Below are 8,454 nucleotides of genomic sequence, written 5' to 3'. Positions count from 1 at the left end.
CTCAGTGTGAGCAGTTTGTTTTCTTGGCATCAAAAGAAGATTCAGATTCATGATTGTCTGCTTCTCTTTTCTCCACCCCAGGTCCTTCGCTTCTACGCCATATGGGATGACACAAACCACCCCTTTGGTGACCAGCATCGTTGCATCATCCATTACTTCTTGGCAGATGACACAGTGGAAGTTCGGGAAGTGTACAGTAGAAATGATGGGAGAGACCCATTCCCAGTCCTGATGAAACGCCAGCGCTTGCCCAAAACCCTCGCGGAAAAGAAAAGTAAGTTTAGATGGGCACATCTGTCTGGGCTAAAGTGCCTTGGTGGGTGGACACATCCATGGTGGCTATGCCAGAGGTACACTGCCTCTGGAGAAACTTGGCTGAGAACATTCCAAGTGTCACTGTTTTATGGTCAAAGTTCTTTAAGTGATCACTAAATTCTTTATCTTTTGGGAAACAGTGGCATGACAGCAGTGCCAACAGCTCCCTGGAGCTATTTGCTTTTATATCCATTTTCACTTTAAAATGTTAACATCTACCTGATTAATTTACTTTTCCTTTTACTCCCTTGTCCTTAGTGGGCTTCCCAAGCTGTGTGCTGGAGATCACTAATGAGGAGGTACTTGAGTGGTACTCACCCATGGATTTTGCTATTGGCAAAACCATCACCCTCCTTGGACGCACCTTCTTAATCTATGATTGTGACAAGTTCACACAAAACTTCTATCGGGAAAAATTTGGCATCACAGACTTCCAGCCACTGCCAATCAGTGAGAAACCACTCGAAAAAGTTCCACAGGTACTGCAAACAATTTCTGAAAGGAAGGGAGGAAAGAAGTAGTTGGTATAAGCTCTTATAATAAAGTAGAGGTTCAGTTTAGTAAGAACCTATAGAAAACAAGTTCAACTTAAAGAAAAAAGTGAGTAATTTGAAGAAGACAAGGCAAGAATGGTCATATCAATATAAAAATGAAAGTCTGGCTGCAGCCATACTACTAAATTCTCCTCACTCTCCAAAACAGTTTTGCCAAGTCCAAACTGCCTACTGGTGATGATCACAGCACTTGTTACCTCCCAAATTGAGCCTAGGAATGGTTTGGAGTGTCAGTTGGCCTAGACCAAAAACATGGCGGGGATTAGGTTACCAGTGTAACCAAATGAGCTGTTGAGTTCCTGTGCATGGGAAGGTTTAGTTGGAACTAGATGATTTTAAGGTCCCTTCCAACCCAAATCATTCCATCATTCTATGATTCTCTAATACAGCCATAGTCTCTTTATTCAGAGAAATTATCTTGCTTTCTGATTTTTTTGATCCTCTTATATTTTCATTAAATCCAACACATGACCAGGCCAGTAGCATCTCTACTGGGCAGATTGTCACAGCTCTTGCTGCCTGGTGACAGAAGATTTCCTTCCAATTCAGACCGGTTTTGATAAGCTGTCTTGCAAACTTTGTCTTGTTCTCAGTTTCAGCTGTTTATGGTTGATATCTCCTCTGGATGCAGGTAATTCCTCCCCATAATGGTTTTGGCATGCCTGAAGACTCTCTCCAGAACTGCCTCCGCCTGATTCCAAAGCGTCCACAGAAAGATGTTATTAAGATGCTGGAGAATGATCTCAAGGTCCTGCGGTACCAGGCGGCCCTGGTAAGTGCTTTCCTTGGTGGAATAGTGCCAGCTTGTGTAGTAGAGTCAGGAGGGTGGGAGGAGCAGCCTGCTCAGACAAGGCTGTTGGCAAATTCTTCTCTGTGCCAGTGGGAGAAGAGAGTTCCCCAAGCCAACACGAGTGTTCCTCGGGGGATGCCAGGGGGTTACTGTGTGCTCACTGTGACAATGAGCAGCACGAGAAGGTAGGAAAAAACCCCACAAGACCAGAAAGCACCAACCAGACATGCCACAAATCCACAGCCATTTATGGAAAAACTCCCACTGCCAGCGGCACGTGACAGATGGCCCTGACTGGAACAGCCTTGCACTGGGCACTGTGCCCCTGCCTGCCTGAAACTGCTGCCACGAGCCAGAGCTTGATGTCTCTGCTGCTGGCTCCAGCACCTGCCCTTCTCCAGGCTAGTCCTGGATGCAGCAGCCAGCAAGGAGCTGTCCTAGCAGAGCAGCCAAGTGCCAGTGTAGAAGCTGGAGAGTCTGGTGTTTTCCAAGAGCATCCAGGCCCTGGCCTTTGTGCCAGCTTTCCAGTTGGTTTATGCAAGGAGCCTCTGGCACGTCCAGCAGTAGCAATGGCATTTCCTGTGCTGCCTGGTGCCTGCCCTCTCCAAACACTCTGGGTGAGTAAGGGCTGGTTTCTTTTCCCTATTGTGCAGGAGCTCCCTAAAGGTCACAGCTGACAAGTTCAGATCCACTTAATTTTAAAGGAGGCAAGTAAACTCACTGGTGTGTCAGGGCAGTGACTTCCTGTGACTAAGAGCTGAAGCAGCACCAACCTCTCTCAGGCACTCAGTAAAATGAAAAAAACGTAACTTTAATACTGAATTTTACAGCCTCTCTGGGATGAATCATTCCATATAGGATATTCCTTTCTCTTGGATTATTCAGTCAGTGGAAACACTGAATATACTTGGAGTGGAATCACTGCAGCCCAGATTCTGCTTCTGTTACCCTGAGTAGAGCACATAACCTTTGAAATTCAGATAGTGAGTGCTGTCTAGGGCTTTGTTACACTATGTCAGCACACCAGGAGCTTTGTTTAGTCAGCAATAAAAAAAGCTGTGAGCTCTGGGTGCTTATGAGTGGGTTACCAGGTACTCCTGAGCACCCCAGGAAAGGAAAACCTGGTTGAAATGTTCTTTTCCAAACCCACTACCTTTGCTTTAGGAATCACCAGTCCCTGAGGACAGAAATCGTCGTTTCATCCTCTCTTATTTCCTCTCTGATGACACCATCAGCATCTATGAACCCCCAATCCGAAACTCTGGCATCCCTGGAGGCAAATACTTAAAAAGGACCAGAGTTGCCAAGCCAGGGTCTACTCCAGAGGATCCCATATACTTTCAGCCCTCTGACTTCACCATTGGCTCTACAATTGAAGGTAAAATCCAGCCTGGATTGATAATACTCTGCTCTGATATGACATTTATTGCATGGACAGTGCATATCCCTTCCTTCACTTGAAGGATTTGTTGCTTCTGGGTCTCATCACATTTGAGCTTCCAGATCAGCAGCTGGTGTACACTGATATAATTCTGTTACTGTCAATGTCTGAACCTTTGAATCAATGAAACTATTCTTACTTCAAGAAGTGAAACAAATAGCAGAGCTGGCTCAAAGCTGAGCCCAGCCACAGGAGAGGAATCATGCTCTCTCCTGGACGAAGGGACTTGCCCATGCTGAAACACAAGTAACACTTCTTTCTTTAATGCCTCTTCCCCAGTGTTCGGCCACAGGTTTGTTATCACCGATGCTGACGAATATGTGCTTAATTACTTGGAAAGAAACGCAGAGAGTTTCCCTGCAACAACATTGCAGTCCCTGAGGGATCATTTTCGCCCACGGAAGGCAGTAAAGGACACTGTCAACAAGTAGGCTACAAAGGATGGTGTTGTGGGGCTAAACAACACTCAGGGTTGACACCTAAGGGCATTTTCAGCAGCCTCCATGGGCTGGCTGCTCTGCTGGTTATTCAGCTACAAGAGCCTGTGTTTGGACACATACAGAGGGAGCGAAGTGTGTACAATCAAATGTTGTGGCTGGTGCTGACCCAAAACCCTTGTGGGACAGCTCTGGCTCATGAGCAGAGACACTTTCAGCCAGATCATGGAATCACAGAATGGTTTGGGTTAGAGGGGACCTTAAAGCTCATCTAGTTCCAACCCCTGTGCTGTGGACAGGGACACCTTTCACTGCTCAGAGCTCCATACAGCCTGATTTTGAACACTTCCAGGGATGGGGGGGACACCTTTTCCCAAAAGGCATCAGTTCACTGTAACAGATGCTGCCAATTTGAGCTACTTGATCATTGCAGGCTTAGTGGGTGGTTGGTGGAATCTTTTTTTTTGACATTTGTTCCTTCTTTGCTTATCAGCCCATCAGAGCTTAGACCACAACCTCTTTTTTAGCTGTCTGGACCCAGTTTGTGTGACCCAGTAACAACCATGTTCCCTCCACCTGTTTGGAGGCAATATCATGGTAGTTCAGGGGCTCTGCTTGAAACTTGAGTTGTCCACAGTCCCCAGGACTGTGGAGGACAGAGGGAAATGCTCCTTTTTCACACAAGTGTCACAGTAAGGCTGCCAGAATCAGCTTTTACATGAAATTCTATTATTCTTTTCTTCTGCAGTGACATCCCCAAGCAGGCCCTGGATGACTTAATTGAGGAGGTTCAGAAAGAGCTGAAGCTCCGTCACAGCTACTTGAACACCAGGAGGTTTCATGAGGCTTTTCATCAGTGTGACAAGGAAGGCTCTGGAATCGTGGACAAAGGAATATTTTTGGACCTTTGTGATAGGTTGGAAGTGCCAACCAGCACCATTCTTCTTAAAAAGGTCAGAAGGAAGGGGTGTTCTGCCTTTCCCTCCTATAGTTCTTCCAAATGACCTCTTAGAAAAACCAACCCTAACCAGCTGCTTTACCCTACAAAGAGGAACAGCTTCAAGAAAAGGGCAATAGAGTCCCCATTTAGAAAGGCTTTTGAGCTGATGGACTGAGCCTGTGTCTTAGAGGAGATAATAATTGCTGTCCTCAAAGGAAGGGGAAGAAATGTTACCCAAGTTGCCCCCCATGTTTGGTTGCACAGTCATGTGAAGCCTGAACATTCCTGCTGGCTCAGGTCTTGGATGAGCAGAAGAGGTGTTACATTGTGATAGGGATCGGGGATAGGCTACTGCAGACCTATGGAATGTCTGTCCAGCACAATTGGGATTGAGTAGAGATGACACTGAGGTGCTTAAGGAATGAGCCTTAGGAAAGCTTAGAGGTATTCTGGATTTTGCAGCAACTGAATTGAAGGTTTAAGAACTAAGTATTATCACAAAAAATTAAATAATAAGAAAAAAAGAAATTAGAATCATAACCACTTGGTTAACATAGCTGGGGACTATGAGCAACAGCACGTGGAGATCACAGTCTCCACAGCAGAAAATGTGAGGGAAACTGAGAGAAGAATTCATGCAGCAGGGATGAAGGATCCTTTCAGGAATATGACTGGCAAGGGTGCTTCCTTAGCATCATATAACAGGCAGTAGATTAGTGGCCAATAAAGGCAGACTCAGCGTTTAGAGAAATCTAGAAACCAGAGGGAGTAGTTCCCTTGCTAAAATAACAAATTTTCTAAACCAGCCAAGTGTGAGCATCCCAGCCATGGCTAGAAAGGTGCACAGGCAGGGGATTTGTGTCTCTGAATGTGGATGAATAAAGGCCCTGGCCAGCACCCAGGGCTAGAGTTCATCAGACCTCCCTTCACCCTGAGGAATTTACAGTGTGGTGGGTCCTTCCTGCTCCATCTGAGAATGGGAGAGGAAGTGACATGACCAAAACTAGCTGGAGAACCTGTGACAACTTAGACTAAACCTCTATGTTTGAAACCCCAGTCTAGGGCTTACACACTAAAAACATCCCTCTTCTCTCTTGAAATCTTAATACCAGTGTTCCCAGAGCCCTTGGGAGCGTGGCAGGGCTATAAATTAAACATAGGGCAGAGAGTGAACTGCTGCGTGGGTTGGAGGGGAGCACAGCTGTCAGTCACACCAGAGCAAACCCCGGTGAATCTGTCTCTGGGCGACAAGAGGAAGAAGAATCCTTTCAAGGAACTGTGATATTAGACCTTTTCCATCTGCCTGGGTGTCAGAAGGAGATTAGTTATGCAATTAAAGAAACAAAAGCCCTCTTTCTTCCCCTTAAGCACTCAAAGGCTATAGCTCTGTAACACAATGCAGGGTCAGGCACGGACACCAGAACTGGCTCATTAGTCGGGCTGTCTCCGAGCTCAATTATCTGTGTCTCCCCTTCATGCCATGTGCACTCACCAAAGTGACACCAGGGAACAGGGACAGTTAGATACACAGCCCCCATCCCACTTTTGGCAGGGCTTTCTGGAAGATTTCCTGTGGCCTGTGTCAAGTCTGTGGCCATGCTTTGTATTTTTGTGGGTCTGTTGCCACTGTGATGATGCCCAGAAGGAAATCAAGATTAGACTCAAGCACTTCAGCTCTTCTTGCACAGATTAGTGTCATCTATAGGCATTCAAGGTTGGACTTGGACCTTTAGATCAATAAGTCCAACCTTTAGACCATCAACTCTTAGATGGTTGGATTTGATGATCTAAAGGTTGGACTTGATCTTGCAGGTCTTTTCTAACATTAATGATTCTATGATTCTAAGTTTACCTGTGAATCCGGACTACCAAGGCTCTTCCAACAGGGGAATAAGATCTCCTGCTCTGACACAAAAGCAGTACCTCTGGGCACTTTCCCCTAAAAAACCCCCTTGATTTTGCAGCTTCTTCCAACTCTTTATGGTGTTTGTTGTTTTTTGTCCCCACAGCTCATTGACTATTGTTCCCTTGGAGAAGACTATGTAAACTACCGTGACTTCCTTCGAGCCTTCCCTAGTAATCTTTTCCCAGAACCTGAAGCACAAGATGAGCAGTTAAATACTCAGGTGACTTGAAGACCTTGTGCTTCAAAAACGATGTTCCAGTCTTCACCTTTGCTTCACTGTCCCCCTTTCCATAGAACCAGTTAATTCCACCCTTATTTTGTTAACTTTTTTCTTCCCTAACCTCTCCCTGCCCTTTTGGCCACCACCAAACTCAACTTCACAACTGCTGGATGTTGAAACGAAACTCATAGAAGAAAATTTCTGAGAACCAAAGTTGGGTTCTCTGTTATCTCTCAACTTTTTAGTAAAGTATTTTAGAGAGCTAAAGCTCTCCGAAGCCTGGAGTGAAAACCACTCTAGTTTTCTCTCGGAGTCAAAAGGGCCTTTCACCCTCAAATAGTGAAGACTGCCAGTTTACATTGGTTTAAAATTGCAATAAAAATGCAGTTGCTATAACAGTGTTGGTAAATCTGTTTTAAGTAGAATTACCTCAATGGCTGGAATAGTTAAGGATTAAAATAAGGGAGGGGGGGAAAACTCCACAAAGTGACATTTTGGATTTACTCAAAATGGGGTAGTGAGTTTAGCTATCTGGAGATAGCAGGGGTCTGGACACAAATCTGCTCACAGCAGCTCTGCATGTTTTTAACAAAAGGTTGGGAGAATGGTTTTAGGACTGAGATACCATCTAAATCCATCTTATGCAGCCTGTCATCTCACCAGGCAGGGCTCCAAGGAAAAGGGAATACTGGCAGTTGGCATAGCAATAGAGTTTATGACACTTGTGCTCCACTTAGAGTCACATTACTCATCTCTCCATGAAGGTAAATGTGGCAGGGATGTTATCACCCCAAATGTCACCTGCCAGGTATTGCCATGGAGCACAAATAAAAAAAAAAGGCAGCTGTCATGCACACAGAGGAGAACAAAGCTCTTTGGAACAAAATGCTTCTTTAAACCAGCTTTTGTGCTGTGGATTCCCACTTCCCCTCCGAGAGCTGAGTCTCCACATGACAGCTCCCTCCTGCTCCCCTTCTTCAGAAAGGTCACTCCTCTTCCCTTCTGGGCCCGTTTTGTGCTGCTGATCACTCTGACTGAGGATCACTCCAGGTATCTCTGGTCCACCTCACACTTCAAGAGACCAGGAAATTACATATGAAATTACTGGAGCTGTAGAAAAGAAAGTCTGAAACTATTTTCTGCACATGCTACGAAACCATAACCTAATCCCGAGCCAAGTCATGTCGTATCCCCGGGCCAGCTGCACAAAGTATACAATTTAACTCAGCAAAAAATATGTGCCTAAACCACATCAGATAAATCATCTCCTCCAAATACCCTTCTCCTCCACTCCCTGTGATGAAGGCAGCCACAAGTAACAACCTCCGGAGCAGCTGCTTGTGTTGTGGACATGGGAAATGTGGGAAGATGAAGCCCAGCTGGAAGGGCATGGATTGACAGGACAAGGGGGAATGGCTTTAAGCTGAGAGGGTAGATTTAGATTGGATATTAGGATTGGATATTATTCTTCCCTGTGAGGGTGGTGAGGCCCTGGCACAGATTGCCCAGAGCAGCTGTGGCTGCCCCATCCCTGGAAGTGTCCAAGGCCAGGCTGGATGGGGATTGGAGCAACCTGGGATAGTGGGAGGTGTCCCTGCCCATGGCAGATGAGCTTTAAGGTCCTTTCCAACCAAACCATTCCATGATTCCATGAAGAGGAGGACACAAGATGCTGCAAAGGGAACAGATTAGCCTGGTATGACAGGAGAAAAGACCAGTACAACCCGTCACAGCTGCTTTGCCACATGTACAGCTTAGGAGTGATAAAGCATCACTGGACAGCAGCAGTGGAAGAATCTATGCCTTTTATTCATTTATTTCAGAAAAATATTTTTGCTGAGTTTATCACAA

The 8,454-nt window shown here is 45.7% G+C and overlaps 1 protein-coding gene across 1 annotated transcript; it reads left to right on the top strand.

The window, feature by feature from the left end:
• Nucleotides 1-45: 45 nt before the first annotated feature.
• LOC113962101 (EF-hand domain-containing protein 1-like) lies at nt 46-6,999 on the top strand (the record flags this gene model as incomplete). The annotated part of the gene is made up of 7 exons (XM_027672911.1): nt 46-274; nt 574-794; nt 1,501-1,641; nt 2,824-3,037; nt 3,380-3,527; nt 4,286-4,490; nt 6,487-6,999. Coding segments are annotated over 7 exons (1,284 nt in total), but the record flags the coding sequence as incomplete, so codon positions are not given.
• Nucleotides 7,000-8,454: the final 1,455 nt, after the last annotated feature.

Source organism: Neopelma chrysocephalum, unplaced genomic scaffold (genome assembly GCF_003984885.1).
Source record: "Neopelma chrysocephalum unplaced genomic scaffold, ASM398488v2 Primary Assembly neopelma1_104969, whole genome shotgun sequence".
Taxonomy (NCBI): Eukaryota; Metazoa; Chordata; class Aves; order Passeriformes; family Pipridae; genus Neopelma; species Neopelma chrysocephalum.
Note: the sequence above shows the minus strand (reverse complement) of the source record. Positions and strands in the feature narration are given on the sequence as shown.